This window comes from Micrasema longulum, unplaced genomic scaffold (assembly GCF_059751315.1).
Source record: "Micrasema longulum isolate JH-2025_06_02 unplaced genomic scaffold, ASM5975131v1 h1tg000952l, whole genome shotgun sequence".
Taxonomy (NCBI): domain Eukaryota; kingdom Metazoa; phylum Arthropoda; class Insecta; order Trichoptera; family Brachycentridae; genus Micrasema; species Micrasema longulum.
The window spans coordinates 115,718-138,616 of record NW_028278143.1 but is presented as its reverse complement, the minus strand read 5'-3'; the positions used below and the strand labels follow the sequence as shown (position 1 = coordinate 138,616).

General features: G+C 30.6%; 2 protein-coding genes across 3 annotated transcripts in view; one reads left to right on the top strand and one right to left on the bottom strand.

The window, feature by feature from the left end:
- Positions 1-12,790: 12,790 nt before the first annotated feature.
- LOC148277942 (glutathione S-transferase-like) overlaps positions 12,791-22,899 on the top strand; it is a 33,446-nt gene continuing 23,337 nt past the window's right edge. The window contains exon 1 of the mRNA XM_088232141.1: positions 12,791-13,350. Coding sequence (XP_088088267.1) covers positions 13,218-13,350 — 133 coding nt within the window. The 5' untranslated portion in view covers positions 12,791-13,217. The remainder of the gene's footprint in view (positions 13,351-22,899) is intronic.
- LOC148277944 (glutathione S-transferase-like) lies at positions 17,168-22,790 on the bottom strand. Of its 2 annotated transcripts, none has more exons than XM_088232139.1 (5): positions 22,647-22,790; positions 21,782-21,929; positions 18,931-19,098; positions 18,223-18,344; positions 17,168-17,825 (listed from the first exon to the last, which is right to left on the bottom strand). In XM_088232139.1, the coding sequence occupies exons 2-5, from the start codon at positions 21,918-21,920 to the stop codon at positions 17,652-17,654; spliced, it is 603 nt and encodes a 200-aa protein (XP_088088265.1). In that variant the 5' UTR covers positions 21,921-21,929; positions 22,647-22,790; the 3' UTR covers positions 17,168-17,651. The 2 variants fall into 2 exon arrangements, with proteins under 2 accessions (XP_088088265.1, XP_088088266.1); XM_088232140.1 differs by lacking the exon at positions 22,647-22,790 and adding an exon at positions 22,055-22,213.

The window sequence follows — 22,899 nt, the reverse complement described above, 5'->3', positions numbered from 1 at the left end:
CTTTCTATCAATGTTCCTTCCAAAGTTTTAAGAAATAACCCTCTTCTTCACATACCTCTCGTTTCATCTAATTATAGGCAAAATTCATATTTATGGCGAACTTTTAATAATTTTAATGTAATAAATAAATCATTTAACATAGATTTATTTGAAAATAATCTTAATAACGTGCGGCGTTTGCTTTCGAAATAACTCGTATTATTTTTTTCTTTTCTTTTAAATTTACATTTAATTACTATATATTTTATGTTCGAGAATCTTTTTTTGACTTACTGTGATGCTACTTGTGAAAACCTGTAATTGGCTTATTTGTTTTGTTATATAAATATGAGATAATTATAGCTGTTGGTTATCCAAATAAATAAAATAAAATAAATAAATAAAATAAATATGTACATATTTTTTGTTATTTTTTTTTTCTTTTTATACCCATGTTTTAATATTGTTTTTTAGTTTTTATTTTTTGTATATCTAGCTTCCTCATTATATTGTAATATTTTTTTATTGTAAAAGTATAGTAAATAAATAAAGAAAATATGTATAAAATATCATATATTCAACGGATATTTGGCCCATTTTTAGTGTTATCTAAGCACTTTTTCCAAAGAGTTGAATACGAACGTGTCGCTTTGCGGTAAAAAAAAAAACCTTTACGGAATTTTAATGGTTCAATCATTTGAGTTGTCTTATGATACAAAAGGAGCCCTCTATTCATCAGCTCAAGCACCAGCGATTTGTCAACATCACAGATAGCTCTTCCGTGAAAAGTTGCCACACTCTCTGTGTGGTGACTTGATGAGGACGTGACGTGTGGCGACAAAGTTATCTGTCGCTGATCTGGCGCCCTTCTGACGACTTTTATTCGTTTTCTCTGCAATCTTGGAGTGATATCAGAAGAGAAATATGACGTTCAACCTCTTGATACCTAGACAAACTTTGTCACAAGATATCTTAAAACTTTTATTCATCATTATACCCCTGTGCGCACCTGATTGTGCATAGATGCACTCGAAAACAAAATACATTACATTTCAAATTAATAATCAAACTACGTATGATCCTAATCTTTTCTTAACCATTCACCGCTGTAATTACAATAACCAAATTACAAATATTAAATGTATTTGTAAATCGTTGGACAGAGTAGACTCAATGAAATATTTAGGCATTTATGTAGATGGGAATTTAAGGTGGACTAATCAAATCGAATATGTTAAAAATAAATTGGAAAAACAAATTTACTTTTTTAAAACTATAAGAAATATAATTAGCCTAAAAGAACTTGTAAAAATATATAACGCAATAAGTTAATCTTTTTTGCAATATGGATTAATTGGATGGGGATGTGCAAATGACACATTGATCAAACAAATAATAATTGTACAAAAAGCTTTGATAAAAATTATCCTAAGAATCCCAATCAGAACTAGCTCCCCCCGTATATTCGTAAATCTTAATGTAACATCTGGAAAACCACTTTATGTAAAAGCTCTGTTACTCTACGCGCACGAACATTATTATCTACCTTCCATAACTCCTTCCACAAATACAATAGTTACTAGATACTCCACCCTGATGCTGCAAAAACAATTAAAATTAATACAACTCTCGGTCAAAGAGGATTGGCCTACTACTCGGTTAAAGTGTACAATCTACTTCCATTATCCATAAGGACAATTTATAAGTACTCACAATAAAAAATGGCTATTAAGAAATGGATAGTGGAAGTGGGTTGCGCACGGATCGATGAGTGGATCAAGCCAAATAGGTAAAAAAAAAAACTGTACTGTTTATGAAATTTGGTATATACAGGTCTTTATAAATTGGTTATGCTTTTTAAGTTAAATAACTAATTTAAGGCATGTTTTACTTATTGTAAAATGTTTCCCTCGGCACGGGACACCACAGTGAGGGAACATTATTTTGTATAAAAAAATAATACGAACATTTTAAAAGTATAAATAAATAAAATAAATAAGGCACTGCAGTAATGCAGCGAGTATCGATCATCAGCCTTACACTACAGGTGCCGGTCCACGATCATGAACCACATTTTTAATCAATATTTCACGTCGATCATCCTAGAAACCCGTGACCACAAACCACAAGTGTGAAAATGTATTTTATTTATTGTTTGAAGCACTAACTTTGTGTAAGGTGTATAGTGGGTTTTACATGTTGGTTTGCATGTTGGTTTAATTGGTGTCCTGACAAAGAGACGGGTACGCCTCGAAACCGATAGACATAGAAAAGTCGGTAAGTAGTTATATACAAATATTTAATAACATTTAGTTAAATACATCATTCATAAAATGCGTGATATATCCCTTAACACTAAGTTCATTTTTTTTATTTTTATTATCATGAACGTTTTTCCGATTTCATAATACTTTTTTAATCGCCTTCTATAAAATTGAGTTCTGTGACTTTCTTAACCTTTCCCTTACTGTCCTACATACACCCGGCGTTACGGCCTTGTGTAGTCACTACACATTAAAAAAATAAGAGATTTAAAAAGGGATAAATTGAATATTTATAGTGAATGGCTTTAATTAACCATAATTAAATTCCAAGATGGATAATATTTCAAATCTAACTGCTGAAAACATGAAAAAACCATTGGGTATCGCTAACAACTCGGGCGAAACGTGTACCTGCGCCAACTTCCTGAAAGCTACTAAGTAGCTAGTACTGGACTACTAGACTGAACATGTAATGGACGTGTAACGCCAGGTGTTATTGGTATACTGTGAGTATACTTTTGATGATTTTTATAATTTATCCCCGATTTTCGATAAAATGCTTTTTTGTGCCTAATAAGTAGTTATTATTTAATGACAAATTATTTCAGTCGATACGTAAATGTGTAATGGAGGAATACTGAAAATCCAATATTTATTATATTTATAAAGATATTATAGTTATTAGACGTAATGTATACTAGCTTCACACCACCGGGGAGGGAGGGAGGGTTAATGGGAGTCTGGTTGTTATTATTAATATTAGTATGTACTAGCAGGCAACAGTCGACATTCCTGTTGGAAGGGCTATCTCTATGTTGAACAATATCACTTTGGACATTGACATTTTTCACGTCTCTGAGGGAGTTTTTCGTTACAATATTCTCTTACTTTTTTAACATATTATTCTTTGGATATTTATTTATTTATTTTATTTATTTAATTTTACAATACGCCCAAGGGGCATTTACAAAAAATATACAGTTAAGTACAAACATAGTGCGTAAAAAATTAAAAGATAAACAATGTTTTTTTGTATACATTTAGAAACAATAAGAAGCATACTGAAATGCAAAATAAAAAGTGAAACTTTACATAGTAAAAAAGAAAAAAATTATTTTATATGGATATAATAAAAGTAATTGAATTAAAAAGCAAATTGTAAATATCTTCTAAAGAATTCAAACAAAAATATAAATACATTTTTATATACTTATAAGTATAAAAAAATGGTATCAACAAATTATTGTTAAAAACAAATAATGAAAATTAGTTAACAGTAAGTATATATGTGAAAATAATATAATATACGGTACACAAAAATATTTGATAAATTAATATCAGAAAGAGATAAGATAATAATAATACACATCAAAAACAGAGAAAGAATTGTATGAAAAAGAAAGTTTTATTACGACATTAATAATTTGCTTCAAACAGTGCATTTAAGAACGTTTTAAAATTAATAATTGTCGTATTAAAAATGTCTATTTCACAAGTAAATTTGTTGGCTAAGGAATGTAAACGCGGAATCGGAGAGTGTCGTGCATAGTTAGTACCCACGTATGTACTCGTAGTTGCAAACAACTCCGTACTTCTAGTGACTCGATTAGGTATTTTGAAGTTAATGAGATTCAGGAGTTCACAACAATCGAGCTCCGAATTTAAAATTTTAAATAAAAAAAGGAGGTCATTTATTTTTCTACGATCTTCGTAATACGTGTAATTTATGTTATCTAAGGGAATATTTAATTTAAAATTTACAAATCTCAAATACTTTTTTTGAATTCTCTCTATGTTCTTAATGTGTAATTTATACAGAGGAGACCACACAATGGAATTATATTCTAACTGACTGCGAACTAGTGCTACATACAAAATATTTATTACTTTAAGTGAATTAAAATCTTTGGCTATGTATACTAATGTGTTTTTTTTACATATACCTAATTTACCTAATTATTTCTATATGTATGAATTAAGATATTTTATTTTGTAATGTACATATATATGAATAAATAAATGATAAATGATAAATGATTCCCTGGGAGAAAAGTCATTCATACTCGTATAGCCAGTAGAAAACCAATGTTCGCAAGTCCATATTTAAATTTGTTACACCCGGATTCAAGAGGTTAAAAAGATTTGACTCTGAGAGTCATGTGTTCCTGTTTGGAGTAATGGGGTAGGTATGTGTATGTAATGTTATCAGGAAATCTGTCAAGTTAGGGGTGAGAAATAGCGACGGTTTAGTGGCTACGGGGGTAAGTTTTGGCGGTGCGTGAGAACAGACAACTTCGAAGCGGAGTAAAGGTTAAAGACCTTACGAGATTCTATTTTAAAAACTTTCATCGCTACTTTCATTCGAAGAATTAACAAATATCCCTTTTTGAATAAAGCAGTATTGCTAAGACAATTATTCTAAATTTACGTGTTTCTTTCTTGTTCAACGACTAGTTGCATATACAATATAAACGATCGTTCGTCGAAAACATGAACTATTCAGGAGAGCAGAGACCTAATTCTGTCGCAATTTCATTTAGTAAGTTCGTTCTTTTCTCATGTGACCATTTCACTCTAATACAATCAAAATTTATTTTCGCTCTCGTTCCCGTTCATGCGATACGAATTAATTTACGAAACGAAGTATCGTATTCATTGTATATTAATTACCTTAGACATTCAAATGTATCGGGGAGGTATTTCGTGCAGATGATACTCTATTGATGTATAATGAAACCCAACTGCAAAACAACATCAATGAGGATCTGAAAAAATGTATGTACTGGTTAGATAATAATAATAATAATAATAATGTTATGAGTGTGTATGTATGTATGTGTATGTATGTATGTGTATGTATGTATGTATGTGTATGTATGTATGTATGTATGTATGTATGTATGTATATATATATATTTATGTATGTATATTTATATATATATGGATGTGTGTGTATATGTATAATGTATATGTATGTTTGTTGTACGTGTACATTTACATACATTTTTATTTCTTTTTTCATATTTACTTACTATTTATTCTTATTCTCTTCCTTCCCTATTTTCCTATCCTATTTCCTTTCGCCCCTAGCGAACTATACGTTTTGTTGTTTTATATTTTTGTTCCTATAATTAGTCTTGTTATTTGTTGTTATTCTTTATCTTTTATCTATTAAAATGACTGTGTTGGTTTCAAAAATAAAATAATAAATAAAAAAAACTCATTAACAATAAATACAAATAAGATATTATATATGATAATAAAACAAAAAACAAATGCCCCATAAAACAAAACCAAAAATTAAAGATGAGCAAATTAAACAAACAGAAAATGTAAAGTACTTGGGTTTGGAAGTCGATGACAAATTAGCGTGGAGAAAACATATCAAAGCAGTTATAAAAAAACTGGGTCCAATTATTGTAATAATGAATAGAACAGAAATCTTTGAAAAAAGTACAAAATTAATTATAAGCAATGCTTTCGTACTTCTACACTTTGTAAATAGATTAATAATATGGTCGCAATGTAGCAAACAATTGCAAGAATCAACACAAAGAACAATGAATAAAGCACTAAAAGTAACATTTAATTAAAAAAATATAGTAGAACCATAGATTTATAAAGAATAACAAAAATACTCAATTTAGGTAAAGATGATATTTAAAATGAAGAATAATAAAATAAAGACTAAAATTAAATTAAATTTTAACTACAACATACATAAAATAAAACATTTATGTTTGTAAGTGAAAATTCTTAATGTAAGTTCATTGTAATTTATTATACAAATAAAAGACGAGTGATCCACAAATTTGGAATATCAAAGATACCAGTCTCGAAGATGTCGCGAAAGCGATGAAACCGATCACTGGATATTCCAAATTTGTGGATTACTCGTCTTTTATTTATATAATAAATACATAAAATAAATACAAGAGCGTCAAATAATTTAACTTGCGAACAACCTAGGACCAACAGAAATTTGCTGTATACAGTGTATACAGCAATAAATTTCTACAATTCACTTTCTAATGACATATAAAATATATGAAACAAAAAAAACACCTAAAGAAAACAGTTCTTACACCCCGTGTGACGAATGATATGTGATGTTATTTTATCGACTTTTTAATAAAACCATTGTGTCATAATATAATAGTGTTGAAAAAATGAGAAAACAATTGAACTGGATAGGAATAAAGAAAAGACTATTGTATAATGTATTTGTATTTATATATAAAGTGTTTAATAATCTCATGCCAAAGTATTTTATAAGTGAAATTATATTAAATAGAAATGTACATAAATATAGGACAAGAAATAGAAATAGGATAAGACTACCACTTAAGAAAAAAACAAAATCACAAAATAGCTTAATGTATAAAGGGTTAAAACTGTATGATGAGATGCCTGAAAGTATGAAGAATGAAAGAAAACTTACGGATTTAAAAAAAAAAATGTTATGTTTATTGTAATAATGTAGTTATGTAAGAAATATTTAATAAGTATTTGTTATAATTGTAAATATATTAGTTAATATACAATGTAATGTTAACTAACTTAAGTAAATAAATAAATAATATATTATATCCCGAATATATTATATATTATATAATATATAATATATTCGTATATTATATGTCGAAATTAGAGCAGAATGCAAGGCTGAGTTAAGCATTATCGACAAAATTAAGAAAGGTCTTTTGCGATGGTTCGGTCATGTGGAGCGAATGAATGATGAAAGAACGGCTAAAAAGATTTATGATGCGAATGTGTCTGGTTGTAGAAGTCGAGGAAGGCCGAGAAAGACATGGCATGATCAAGTACAACAAATTCTTGAAAGTGGTCATGTGAAAAGTCGGAATAATCGACGTGCGTGCATGAGAAGATGTATGAATGTGAAGGAAGCAAAGGAAGTGTGCCAGGACAGAGTGGTGTGGCGTTCTATCCTCTCTGCCTACCCCTCTGGGGAAATGGCGTGATGGTTAGTTAGTTAGTTAGTTATATCCCCTCATACCAGCAGTTTTGCTGATTGGGAATACTTCGTACAAATAAACGTAGTTATGCAGAAAGCAGTCAGTCATAGAAAAGTGAAACTGAGATAACAGCACTTTTGTGAAAAGAGTGAATAATCAAATCTACACAACTGTTTGAATATGTTTGACTTTAACAAATGATAAACAATAAATACATTAGTCATTTTTTATACTGCAACCAATAATCTAATTATGTATTTGACTAGTTGTAATGATTATTTAAGTACCGTAAGATTTTTCTAGTGCTGTGGTTGTTTTCTGCAAATTGAGAAATGGCGTTTTTGTGATCGAAACCATTTTCAGAAGATTATTAAAATAGTTTTTTTTTTGTATAAAAGCTGTATAGCTGTTTTTAGCAGAACATAGAATTAACCTCACGACACCTGATAACATCAATAACTCATTTTGTCAAAGTTGTGGACTGGCGAGTGCTTTTTGCATAACTACGTTAAAATAAAATATGTAATGATAAATGAAAAGTTAAAAACAATGTATTTTGTCATTAATAAATAAATCTAAATCTAAGGAGTTACAGAATAGGGGCTCTGATTAAAAAAGCTAATTGGCCGTTATTAAATACATTTATTTGAATAAGAGATTCCATGATTTAGTAAGCTTCGTGCGTATTTTATGATATTAAAAAAGTTACGCCTGTAATTATCACGTTTAAACGACATTTATTGGGTGCCCTGGAAAGTTAACATCGAAGCCGAAGGGAAAAAGGAAAAGTTCCTAAGCGTCATATAGCAGCTTTACAGAAAAGCCGATTAAAGAAAAAAATTATTTATTATTTTGGCGTGATTCCTGCATAATTAAAAAAAAGAGATTTCATACGCAGAGAAAAAATAAAATATAACTTAGGTCCACCAGTGATAGTTTACACAGCGCCGATATTTACCAATTTTGTGTTTTTTTTCAATGTATAATAATTTATTGTTCTAACCTTCAGAATAAATATTTACAAAACTAAACAATTAACAAATTACAACAGGGATGGAGAATATCTTAAGAAAGTGAATATGAAAGTCTATGCATTTACAGGGCTTATGACCTGTCATTGGCTGGTTTAAGTGGCCACTTTACACACTATGTAACATGAACCATTTTGCCTATCTTTGAACATCCATATTTATTCAATTATTCCATTTTTGATTTTAGTGAAGTCAAAGAGCTAAAACCTTTATTGTTGTGAATAGAATCATCTGACTGAATTATTTCTGATACTGAATTTGCTAATAATTATTGATGTATGTTGGACTCCCTTTTCATAGTTTTAAAATATTGGTACGTTATAAATAACTAGCGGACCCGACAGACGTTGTCCTCTTTAAATGTTAGTTAAAAATTCAACCCTCCAATGTTGGCGAGTAAAACGTTAATAGTAGAATAATGAAGATGGTATCATTTTTTGAAGTTTACCGGTTATCTTTATTAACTTACGTCTCTCATACCCGTACGCAGAGACAAAACTTAAGGTGAGGAAAGTACATTCTATTGTCTTCACCTTCGGGTTATTTCCTGCATATGAGATTAGAATGTTCTTTCCTCACCTTAAGTTTTGTCTCTGCATACGGGTATTAGTTTTACCATGGAACTATCAAAATATACTTACCAAATGTAATTCTAATGATACCAGTAACATTTCTTACAATAATACATGATTTTGTTAAGGATTTCGGCAGTGGACCAAATTGTCATGGCTGGGCAAAATTGTCATGTTTGACGGTACCTAGGTACCGTCAAACATGTTGAATTCAACTAGTTGAATACTAATCACTTTATTTTTATCTTAAATTATTCTCAACTTTCATGATCATCATATCTTGATCATACATGAAGGTAAGGTGATCAGTTCTACGCTTCAGGTACCAGTCAAGGGACTATGAAATATTCTAGTGTGAAAACACCCTTTTAAATAAATATTTTATATAAACCATTTCGGGAATCGAACCCGAGACCTCTTACATGGTGGACAAAGGCGCTGACCATTCCACCACGAGGCCGACTATTTGTTATATTTAGTTTGGAATATTTTTATTTAGAACATAACATTTTCTCATGTTAATTGTTATCTTTTATTTAGAGATGTTATATTTCTTTTTTACTTTTTTGTTTTTTTATATTTTACGTAATAAAGGATCTTCGATGCGAATGTGGATGGATGCAGAAAACGAGGAAGACCGAAAAAGACATGGCACGGTCAAGTCCATCAAATACTTGAAGATGGACATGTTAAGAGTAGGAATAATCGGCGTGCGTGCATGAGAAGATGTATGAATGTAGAGGAAGCGATGTCTGTATGCATAGACTGAGTGATGTGGCGTTATATCCTCTCTGCCTACCCCTACAGGGAATTAGTGTGAATTTTTGAGAATTAAATGCGTGAATTGCTTTTTTGACGTAATGTTTCATCAGTTATACTTTCAGTTATAAATAAATAAAAAATCCACCTACAATTATTTTTTGCCCTCAATCCGTCAATGCTTAAAATCTTCTTGGCTTATACCTGTAGCTCAATCACAAATAACTATCGACGTGCGAATAAGCAACGTGATAACAATTTCTCACCATGGTTGTTTATCGTATTCGCGATCACAATGCAACATCCGTTAACACCTAATATTGAATGTCAAAATATTTACGTTTCGCGACGTATAATCCTGCTGCGCAATCACATATTTGAATTTCACCGGTGTAAATATGGAAAATACTTCAAAACAGCTATTTTCATTTATTTATTATTTATCATGCTATTTATTTCATTTAGCAGGCGGTTGGCAAGCCAAATTTCAAGAAAAGCAGTCACCAAAATAATTATAATTTAATTTTCACTTTTTTGTATTAGATACTCTTTACTATTTTGCAAATGCAATGTATTGTATTTTTTTTCATAATAAACGCCGATTTTTTGCCTGTGAACTGTATTTATTTATGAGTAAAACAAAAAACAAACCAACACGAGCGTTGACTTAGAGATTACACACGCGTTGACTTATATTATGACTGCGATAACTTAAGCATGTTCATTATTGTTCATTGTGATTGCTCAAACGCTTAGCATGTTTTTAAGCACGTCGATAGTTATTTGTAATTGAGCTACAGATGCGGTATGCGGTACGTGGTGGGCAAGCTATCGTTTTTTTATAAGTTTTTAATATGTTGTACCTAATTTATAATTCGATTTCAATTTTTATTATTATTTGTATTTATTTGAATTTTTTTGGCATCATCCAATGAAAAAACACATGTAAGTGAAAAAAAAACATGTTTAAACACAGGAAATTCCATGCTAGAACAAATAACCTCCTTGCATTGTAAAAAAATGTGAAATAAATCACATAATATTGTCACCTACTTTAACGGTAATGAATTATTTCTGATTTCAATATGTGGATTTTTGTTATCTATGTAATCAATAAAACTACGCTTTTCTTATCTTATCATTTAAAATTGTTTAGTTAAGATACTCGAAAAAACAAGCAGATAAATACGGTAGTTGTCTAGAAAAAAAAATAATACTGATTCAGCGATTGGAAAAAAAATCTTTTATTTGTAATTAAAAAGGGTGTCACGGTTAAAATAATCTTGTTTGTATCAGAAAAGTACGTACTCCAATTTTTAGGTAGTAAAATAACCATAACCAATTTATGAAAAAAAAATATATCGGTAGTTATATGAATAAAAAAAATATTTTACTTACCATTTTTGTATCCGCACCTAACAGGGAAATATCACATACTACGAATACCAATAAAATATATGAAATGGATTTAGAGTAATTCATTGTATTTTGAAAATCAATAAAGATATTGTGAAGAAATGTTAACATAGATAAATGTAAAAAATTAATTTAATAAAAATAAATTGCTAGAAAAACGCGACGTGTTTGGCCATGGTTGTTGTGATGTCAATATTCGTGATAATGTTCTAAACAAATTTCAACGCCCAGGAACAAATAAATATGAATCGTGATGTATTAGGGGCGTGGATAATGGAATGACCGTTTTTGCGGGAATTCAAAATTACAAATTAAAAAATATTTTTATGCTACTAATAATTATCAAAAAAATTGTTTTAAAAAACATCAAATTACAGCGTTTGGGCATCGATTATGATAGGGAAATAAAGACGTTATACCTTCATCCTGACGGTATAGTTGAAGATTAATTCTCTCTAGCGATTACGAAGATACACTACCGGCCCCCCACTTTCGAGTTTTGGGTAGGTACATTGATATGAAACAAGGGGAAGCGTACGTCACGGTACATATATCTACGCACTAAAATGACATCGCTTCAGTATGACGTCATAGTTGAAGATAATACTCTCCTGACCGATTACTAAGATACGCTACCGATCCTCCACCATCAAGTTTTGATGTAAGTACATCGGTTTGTATCAACGGGTCTAGAACCCCTCGGTACGTTTATCTAAGCATTGAAAGAGACAAAAAAAAATTTCCACCGAGCAATTTTTCCTTTAATTACGTTTTTACTTAAATTTTAAGTCATTTTGAGGTTGGCACTTTTTTTCTTAAAAGCCTATTTAAAATATGAGAGAGAAATAAATTAATTTAAAGTCGAATTAAATTCTGGCATAAGTTTCCAAAACGAGTGGCTAGATGCAAAAAATATGTCGCTAGATTCTGCCTTATTAACATATAATAGTATCTAGGCGTAAGGAAGTAGCCACTATAAAAAAATAATTAGTTATTATATTTTTCCGTCTGTTTTACTAGCTTCCGGAGAGTACGTATCGAGACGTTAAAGGAGCCGGCTTTGTAATCGCTCGGTAGATAAATACAGACGATAGTTAAGCATAGTGTCTTGGTAATTGTCAAAAGCTATATAAAAATCATGTTCAAGCGAGCATTTTTGGTTTGAATTAAGACTCATTACAGTTTATAATTGCTTTGAAGTGAACACTTTTTATCACAGAAGCCTATTTAAAATATAAATGAGAACTATTTTAAATGTTAATGACGTAAGGACAGCGGACTAAATTGTTGCGGTTATTTATTGGTTTGTTTCGATCATATGATGTCGATATGACAAGTAGGCACAGATAGTACAGAAGTTAAGTATACCGTCTCGATATATACCGATGAAGATAGCGTTTATTATTGAGGCACTGGCTATTTCCGTTACATGTGTTATGTACCTACCTACATAGTACGAATTGTATTTAGTAAGCTGGTGGTAGAAATTGCGTTCTCCACAGAATGAAATATACCCAGATTTATGATGCATTTGGCACTTAACCATCTGGTAAAGCCCTTGAGACCAATATTAACATCTTACGGAATGCAAAAATCATATATTTTTATTGAAAAGGGTCGTTTATCGTATGCTCTTGAAAACCATATGTTTCAACGCGTGTGAAATATTATTTTGCGTAAATCTCAGGATATAGCGTGGGAATAAAAAATGTATCTATTTTTTGTAACAAACTTACCCCTCCAAAAGACCAAAACTTGTATTATATAAATCCATACGCAGTCTTTTTAGGAGGAATTAGAAATGTAATCTCTTGTAGTTACTACGTCGCTCTGACGTAATACTTAGTTTTAATGTAGGTACACGGTATTTTTCAAGTGTAACAGTAAAATGGTTCTTGTAATGTCTTTTAAATAAATAAATTAATATCCAACTTCGTGTCTTCTCAATTGATCTGTTGGAATTCGAATATTTATTCTCTGTGTGCTACACCATATCGGCACATAACACATGCAATGTGGCGATCAGACTTGCTTATTAATTATTATTTTTGTAGGGTTTTCATGATTAATTTTTGACGCACCTTTTCTAAATATTACAGATAAAAAGTTATAGTTATATAATATCCGATATCTAATCTTTGCATGTTAAAGATTGGTGCCGCATGTAACATTTAGTTATACCTAGAAATTTGTTCGCTACGGTACTCACAAAAAACCATCATGCCCAACTATAAGCTGAAATACTTCAACGTCAAGGGACTTTCAGAGCCTATAAGGTACATTTTCGCTTTCGCCGGAGTCGAGTTTGAAGACATCAGGTTGTCCAAGGACGAATGGTCTTCCCACAAAGATGGTAAGCGATTTTCAAACTTCATATTATATTTTTTTATTGACTGGTTTACTTTATACACCTGTTACCATAGAATTAAGAATAGTCCAGAAACCGGATACGCACATCAAACAGAAGGAGACTAAACTACTCATAAATGAGTAGGTTTACGTTTTGACCCACTAGATTCTTTGAGGACGTCGCTCAGTATGCAACTTCTGATTCGAATTTAACCATGCCGTGTTGTGTCCTTTTAAAGTGTAGAAATACTGCTAGGATCTTAAAGAAACAGGATGCAATCACATTTCATGTGTAATTATCAAATAAATGTGTATGTCACAAATGCATTACTTAAAAATTGAATTATTTTTCCATCTGTCAGATTGTCGAAGAAACGAAATGGAAATTTCGTTAGTGTTGCCAGGGTAGTAAATTTTTTTACCTTACTTTGCTCATATAATAAGTAAAAAAATGAAAATTGAACCTCGGATTGAATAACGCCGTGGTGGACATTTGATCGACATTATCTTCAAAACATAAAATATTATTTAACAGGATATAAAAATATTTGTTTCATGTCAAATAAAATTTGTTTTATGAGGTGGGATTTATGTCTTAATAAATGTAACAAAAGTATATTGTGAATAAAATGAATAAATAAATAAACACAAACATATATTTTTAGTTTTATGAAATAAATATAGACGAATTATAGAAAAATAGATTGGCGTAACCCTGCAATGATAAATACACAGGTACATATTTAAAAGTAATTATAATGCAAATAAATATCCATTTGGCAATTCTCGAGTACGGCCCATTGTTTTGCTGCGAACTGTAGCTAACTTAATACCCAATAGTCACGTAATGGTTTTCCTACGTTTTGGCGCCTCTATAGCTTGGCGCATTATTATTAACATTAAATGCATTCTCATATAAGAGATAAATGAGTTATTTTTAACAAGAGGCGGTATTCTAAAACTTCTCTACTGCTTAAGAGAGTGGCTAATTTGGGGATTTTTGATCATCACTTGAGTTTATTTAATTTTTTATAACATTTAATGTTTACATCTCTTGGATAATTTACGAAAACTAAATTGGTCTTTTTATGTTAGAAAATTGTTGTTTTAGTATTTAAGAATGCATTAAAAATACTTAGAAACCGTTTTTGACTGGTACATCAATAGAAGAGCATCTTGATAATTGTCAAAAAAATATTATAATTTGTCACATGAAGGTAATCAACAAAGAACCAGAAATCTTATGTTCTAATCAACAAAGAACCAGGAAATCTTATTATCTTATGGTTCAAACGCATTAATCAATAGACCACAAAAATACACAACAGACCGAAAAGTCCAAGCATAGAATTAAGAATATTCTTAATTCTATGGGTCCAAGGTACAGTGGGGAATTGATTTAATTATTTGTTTTATTTAATCACAACATAGAAAATATAGTCCTTATATAAACTAAAAAATACATCATTATTTCAGATACTTCAAGAAAAAGTAAACAAATATAAGTCTAATACATCCCATTTATATATTATGTTTAAATGGGCATGTATCTATATATTGTTTGTATATAACAAGCTGTCAAATATTATTTTCCAATAGCAATCAAAACACCATTAGTACGCAGGGGGAATATTTCAATACATCTAAATTTGATTTCCATAGCAACCAAACTGTACACAAAACCAAAATAGCCTGACATACACAACACTATGATTTTTATAATAAATTATGAAATTATTACATCGGCAAATAAGAAAATATTATCAAAATTCATTAATCAATTGAATATTAAGAATTGGTAAAGGCATTTTAAATGCCACAACCATTTAAATAAAATCATATTATGTACACATATAAAACAACACAATATTACAAGATGAAGCAGTAAGCTGAAAGGAAAACATTAAAAATAAATGTTTACCTTAATTCTTTTTGAGACAAATGAACATGAAATTTAAAATACTCGAATATTTTTTTATAAAGTGTGAAACAATAAAATACATATAATATTGGTTGTTAACATAAGCTGTGTCCGTTTTTTCCAAATTACAAAAGTAAAACGGTAAAGGTTATACCGTAGAATTAAGAATAGTCCATAAACTGCATGCGCACATCAAACAGAAGGCGACGAAACTACTCATAAATGAGTAGGTTTACGTTTGGACCCATTAGTTTCTTTGTAGACGTCGCTCAGTATGCTACTCCTGATTTGAATTCAACTATGCCGTGTTGTGTCCTTTTAAAGTGTAGAAATACTGCTAGGATCTTAAAGAAACAGGATGCAATCACATTTCATGTGCAATTAGCAAATGAATGTGTATGTAACAAATGTATTACTTAAAAATTAAAATATTTTTCTATGTGTCGTCAAACATTTCGTTAGTGTTGCCAAGGTAGTAAATTTTTTTACCCTATTTTGCTCACCTAATGAGAGAACTAATGAAAATTGGATCTCGGATTAATCAACTCTATCGTGGACATTTGGGTGACATTATCTTTAAAACATCAAATATTATTTAACATGATATAAAAATATCCATTTTACGTCAAATAAACTTTGTTTTATATTTAAGTTTAAAGTTCATTAATTCAATTACTCTTATTAAATGACCCTTTACTTATCTCTTTTGTTGTATCAATCAATATTTCCACGTGCAAAATTAAATTTTAGAGAAATTAACAGATTGCTTTGTTTACCTTACATTTGTGTTATAATTATATTTTTTCCCATCGTGCAACATTACCCGGCGGCATCACGAAAGCGCGTGGCAAAAGCAAGGTATAGTGGGGGAATTATTGGACACAGTCCGATGTATTCAAATATGATTCTACGCTCTTTCTGGACTATTCTTAATGAGGAAGTCCAGCGTCTTTTTTTATTTGTTAATAGAATATTTTACTAAGCCAAAAAGTTTTATTTTTTTATTTTTATATATCATATTATCAACGCTATCATTTTTTAAGGTTTTGTATTTCTGAAATAACTCCGCGTGTGACGTCAGAGGTTGTTCTATGACAGTTCTTCCGATTGGTTCATTTACGGTGACCAAACCGGATATCCTTCAAAGTTCTCATATCATTGGATGGTTCATATGAACCAGTGACGTCATTCAAAGTAGTGCATTTTTTTAAAAATTTTTTTCATACATTTTTAAGAAATTTTACTTGACAATTTAATGCTCTAATTTTTACCGCGCGCAAGAAAACATTTTCTGTATCCAATTTCCCATAGGGCTGAAGTTCCTCATTCTATGGGTTATACGTTATTTGAATTATTTTTTTTTAATATACAAGGTATTGTGTTTGCTTCTACGTTCAATACGTTTTTTTATTTGAATAAAAGCCTTCAAAACGGATTGTCGAGTAGAGGAAAGTGAGCATTTTCAACACCTTCTGTTTGCGTTCAATTGAGGAACAATGCTGCCAAAGCTGCTTGCGATATTTACGCAGTGTACGGCAAAGATGCTATGAATGTAAAGACAGCTCATTGGTAGTTTTTGTGTTTCAAAGATGGTAATTTTGACCTGAAAGACATGGAGCGTTCCGGACGACCAGTGGACATCGATAAGGACCGCTTAAACCATATTATTCATGAAGATCCCCTTCAAACCACCACAGAATTGACTAAGCAGATGAATCGAAGTCACACGACTGTACACCAACATCTTAAATTGTCCTACTTTTGATGCTCATTTTACCATGAGGCGTACACATGTGTCAAACACTTTTTCTCCAGGTGTATTGGGATGCTTCCAGATTTTAGAACATTTAATAATTTGCTGAATTTATTAGGAATAAAAGGATTTAAATAAGACAAATTGTTTTATATAGACTAACAATCTATTTTAACAAAAAATATAAACTAAAATATTTAAAAAAAAAACAATAAAATCGTAAGTATATTTGTTTCAAACCAAATTTTTGAGGTGCGCATGATAGAAAATGTGTTTTAAAAAAATTATACAACATTAAGCAACCCATTAAGAGTGCAATTTAAATAAAGCCTAAAGTAGAAATTACACACTGCAAAATTGAATTTTAAGTGACATAACATTCAAACCTTATAAAAAAGTATAAGTGTAAAGAATACAATGACAGTTGAAATAATACTTTTATAAAATATTAACAATTTAATAAAATCATATTAAAAAAATATGTAAATAAATGCTGCATAATAAAAAAATATATTAAGAAATGTTATTTTCATTTCAAAAGTAAGTTTAAAGCTTAACTTGTTCAATTTGATTTGTGACACGTTGTGTGAGTTATTTTATAAGGGCTTATATTGAACGAAATGTTGTGCATTTAGTTTCCTGGCATTACTGTTTCTGGTCTCTTGTCCAGGTAGTTCTTGACGCTGTCTTTACTCTTTACCTTCTCCACAAGAGCATTCAGATTTGGGAATGGTTTAAGAAATTCTCCGATGAATGATTCCACAGTATCGTAAAATCCGGCAAAGTAAACGTCAACCCAGGTTGGCTAAAGAACATTCACACAAAGTTAGAGACAAATAAAATAAGAAAATTAGCTACTTTATTATATTTACATAAAAGTACAGTTTAAAAAAGTTTCCACAGTTCTGATCAAACATCACCTAACTTTTGTTTTTAGTGGTTCAGTGGATTTCCACTATTCAACCAGTCTTGAATTAAAATAAACAAAGTTATACCACAATACTAATTCTTTAACATTTATTTTTTACTCCTGTATGGTTTTATTTTAAGATAGAATAATGAATTCCATAATTTGATTACTTAGTTGTAGATAGAAGGAATTTAGTATTGTATGCCAAGATAGAGACATGTCTCATTATAGTATTTAGGAAAATGGCTTTTTTATTGTTTATATATGTATTTGAAAATTTGATATGACTTACTGTGGATCCATACAAATATCCTTCAGCAGCTACAGGCTCAATTCTATTCAAGAAGAATTCAAGAGCTTCATCACAATCTTTTTTGGCTTCTGGTGTCTTCAATTGCATTAGATCACGGAATTCTGAAAATAAGCAAACAATGCTAAATAAACCACGGTAAATTTTCCACAATTCTTTCACAAAAAAAAATTCATTTAACATTTTTAATAGATCAGGCATCTTTTCAGTGTTGAAAAGTTAAAATAAATAATAACAACCATACATTTTATCTTTCTCATTGATCATTTTTCTATCCCCACCCAGTGCTGCATAGGGGATGGCATTGGTACTCGAATTAAAGGGTATTAAGATCATTTCTCACATAAGGAAAAATTATCAGTTTTATGCTTTAGATTCAGACCAAGGACTATGAAATGAAAATCACGCTTATATTTTATTTCAACCTTGCCGGGAATTGAACCCAGGACATAGGCGTGGAATGCTTACCAGTACACCAAGAGACAAACTAATCTCCACCTGATGTTCTTATATTTAGATTTTTATAATAAAGTATAGTTACAGAGTTGAAAACATTCTTGCGGAGTTCTGGTTTATCATAACATACTGAACTGTTTTTAAAATTCCATAATTATTTTTAAATTACAAGATAACCAAATCGTATAGTAAAAAAATAAAATTAAGTAAAACAGAGGATTAATGTGAACATACTTCCTTGAAGATCCCTGAGGTTGTCTATGAGAGCTTCCAAAAGAGCTTCTTTAAAAGGGTCTTCCGTAACCAAATTAAACTTCTTGCCAAGGTATCTGGCAATGGCTACAGATTGGTTGAGAACCTTTCCATCCACCTCCAGGACGGGCAGCTTGTGGAATGGGTAGGCTGGAAATGAGAATATGAAGTTTAACTCTCAAATTAAATATCCATTTATTGCTTATATAAATTTATTAATTACCGGGGAATCTGTACAATACAAAAGCATTTAAAAATGTATTATAAATATGTAAATAGTGTCATCTGGTCAGGTCAGTTTCTATCTAACAAGACTCAGCCCGTTTGCATATTCGTAAATACTCGGCGCGTCATCCGTTCGGGTTGTTTCAAAACCTACCCGAAGTGGCTTCATAAATAGCAGACGTGTCGGATAGGGATACCGGATGCATAGTAACCCAAATAAAATACATTGATTTATAAGACATTTACGTCGAGATACTACAGCAAAAATGTTTACGTAGAGTGACGTTAGTAGGGGCTACTCAGGGGTGATTTTGTGGCATTACAAAATAAAACGGGAGACGAATTTCCGATGGATACCAAAAAACTGGAAGGATAACGCGTCAGGTATTTACGAATATGCCTCCCATTCTAAGATGGTGAGAATAGTTTTTGCAATTTTAATGAGCACATGTAGACATTATTTGAAGAGTACAAGGCTAAAATAGGCTCGTTGCATTTATTCAATTTTTGAGATAGTAATGCCATTTTCTTCTCCCGAACAAGTTCAATAAAAAGGAATATTCAAAACTAACAAAATGTGGCTCCCTGGCTGTGGAAAAAAACAGCTAACATAAGACGATTACTGCAACAAGTTCGTTATTGTCAGTTCAAAAAAAAAAGTTTTTTAATAATAAAAAGTAGACATTTTTGTTTGTTCTTTTCTTTGATTGTATGTACAGTATATTTTATTTATTATTATTTATTTATTTATATATGACAAAATACAAGGTTTTTAAACTTTACGTATTACATTATATTACATATTTTATTTGTACGAAATATTCCCAATTAGCAAAAATGCTGGTATGAGGGGATATTAGATTTAATAACACAATAGTTTAAATAAAAATTCGATAAAATAACATCACATATCACTCGTCACACAAGCTGTAAGAACTTCTTTTTTAGGTGTTTTTTAAGTACGTGCATGTTTTGTATATTTTTAGATCATTAGAAAGTGAATTGTAAAAATTGATTACTGTATACAAAAAACTGTTTCTTTTTCAGTTGGTCCTAGGTTGTTCGCAAGTTAAATTATTTGATACTCTTGTATTTATTTTATGTATGTTGTAGTTAAAATTTAATTTAATATTTGTCTTTATTTTATTCTTTTTCATCTTAAATATCATTTATATTTTTTCTGTGTAGGTCAATTCCTCTAGATTGAGCATTTTTGTTATTCTAAAAAAATCTATGGTTCAAGTATATTAATTAAAATTAAATGTTACTTTAAGTGCTTTATTCATTGTTCTTTGTATTGATTCTTGCATCTGTTTACTAGATTGCGACCATATTATTAATCCATATACAAAGTGTCGAAGTATAAAAGCATTGTATGTCATTAATTTTGTACTTTTGTCAAAGATATCTGTTCTTCTCATTATTACAAAAATTGGACCTAGTTTTTTTATAACTGCTCTGATATGTTTTGTCCACGCTAATTTTTCATCCACTTTCAAACCCAAGTACTTGACATTTTCGGTTTGTTTGATTTGCTCATCTTTAATTATTAGGTTAAGTTTTATGGGGCATTTGTTTTTTTGTTTTATTGTCATATATTTATATTAGATTAATTAAAAACATATTTTATTGAATGAACCCAGAGTGCCACAAAGAAGGTTTTTATTCTTCTTTTTGTACTCCCTGATTTATTGAAAAGGAGTTGACGCCATTATAAGTAAGCTGAGTGTTGCATACGCTTCTTTGTGCTTGTTTGAAATGCCAAATAAAATTGAAAATCCCGCCGCTTGTGAGACAAGGCCTGAAAACTGTTTACTCAATGCGAAAAACATTAGGCTAGTCCACATTTATTGACAGATTTGTGTGTACGGAGAACTTATTATAAGTGATTTAACGGTAAGGAGATGGGTGAGACGGTTCAATGAAGTGATAATGTGCACGACGACAAACGAAGCAGGCGTTCCTTTTTATGAAGAGGGATTACAAAAGCTTGTGCCGCGCAACAAATATGACAAGTATGTAGAAAAATTTTATAGGGTCCAAAAATTTTTTTCCCAATCTGTACTTATATAATAAATTCAATAGCGATTAGGAAGTTTTCTAATAAAACACCACTATTAAAAGAACCGACTTATAGTCGCCCATTCGGCCATTCCATGATAATCCATCATGAAGTTAGCTACAGTTTACAGCAATACAACGAGCCGTAGGTTCTCAGGATTTGAAACTATTGTATTCTTATATTGTCCTAATTTATTATATTTACTCTGTCATTCTCTCAGCCTTGTACTTTCAATAAATTTAATTCAAACTAAAACATTTTACATAGGTAACAGTGGACAGCTGTAACCTTAAGGTTGATCCACTGTGTCCTACTTCGGGGTCACTGTGGATAAATTATCTCAAACCAAGGAATATATAATAATTAAATAAGCTATAAAATGGCAAACTGGAACCATTGCTTTCAAGACATGCTTCTTTTGATTTTATCAGAGACAACAATTTAACAATAAACTTCAGAGCTACGGAAGTCTAAAAATATGTGACCCACTATATTCTATGCTCCTTGTTACAATCTTTTAGTGAAATTAATATAAAGATTACTCACATTCCTTTAAGGTCGGCCAATCAGCTTTAGTAATCCTATTATCTTCAAACTCCACATCTGCATAGGCAAATATGAATCTTATGGACTCTGCTAAACCTTTTACGTTGAAATACGTAAGCTTCATTTTAGAGTCTGCCATTTTCAATACCTGTAATATTTCAAAGTACGTACATTTCAACAATCCAAATTCTCAAAATAGAGAAGCTCAGAGCCTCCCTAATAGTGAAGATGGTAAACTGAATGAGTATTTTAAAATTGTTTTACATATCTTACACAAACTATAAATCTACAATTGCAAGAAAAAATAGTCAATAAACATTAACTTTGAATAAAGGAAAAATTCAATTGTATGATTATTTTTTTAAACTTATGAAGTGCATAGGTATAAAAAAATATACTGCTTTTATATTTTATACTTATTATAAATTTACAGGCAAAAGCATAGGCTTTTTCCATAGGGAAAAAACATGTTTTCTAAAGTTAATTAGTTTAACTTGAAAATAGAATCCGTTGAGATTCTGCGCAAAAATGATTTTGAATTACCTACCGCCTACCTACTCAAAGTTTTGTTTATAAATACATGAGGTGATTTAATGACCTGTATATATTATAATCTGGCTTCAAGTAAGATGCTACACTTTTTTATAACATTCTATAATCCAATATACAGTAATAAAATGGAATACGCAATATTATTTCATCCGGATGAAGAGACCCAAGTTATGCGATCATCACTTGACACTTCACATTCCATTCCATGTAAACCGGTGAAGTTGAGTTAATTGTTGGTCAGTAAATTAATAAAAACAGGGATAGTAATTTTTGTTCATACAATATGATTAATTGCAAAAATACAATTACTCACTTGAGACTTTGATGTAATATTAAATGTTATGTCCAAACTAGAAAGATTTGACGTTTACCCGCCCGACCCAAAACGACTAAATTACAGAACTACGCACACGTCACCCCTCACTGGTCGCTCGCAACTTGCTACTAACTTCACGCACAACTTACGCCCGCCGGATTCGAAGGGATTCGATGCTTTGTACCTACCGCTTACATCGTGTTGACGAAGTAACTAGGTACTAAGTAATTAGGTAAAATGCGTCATCGTT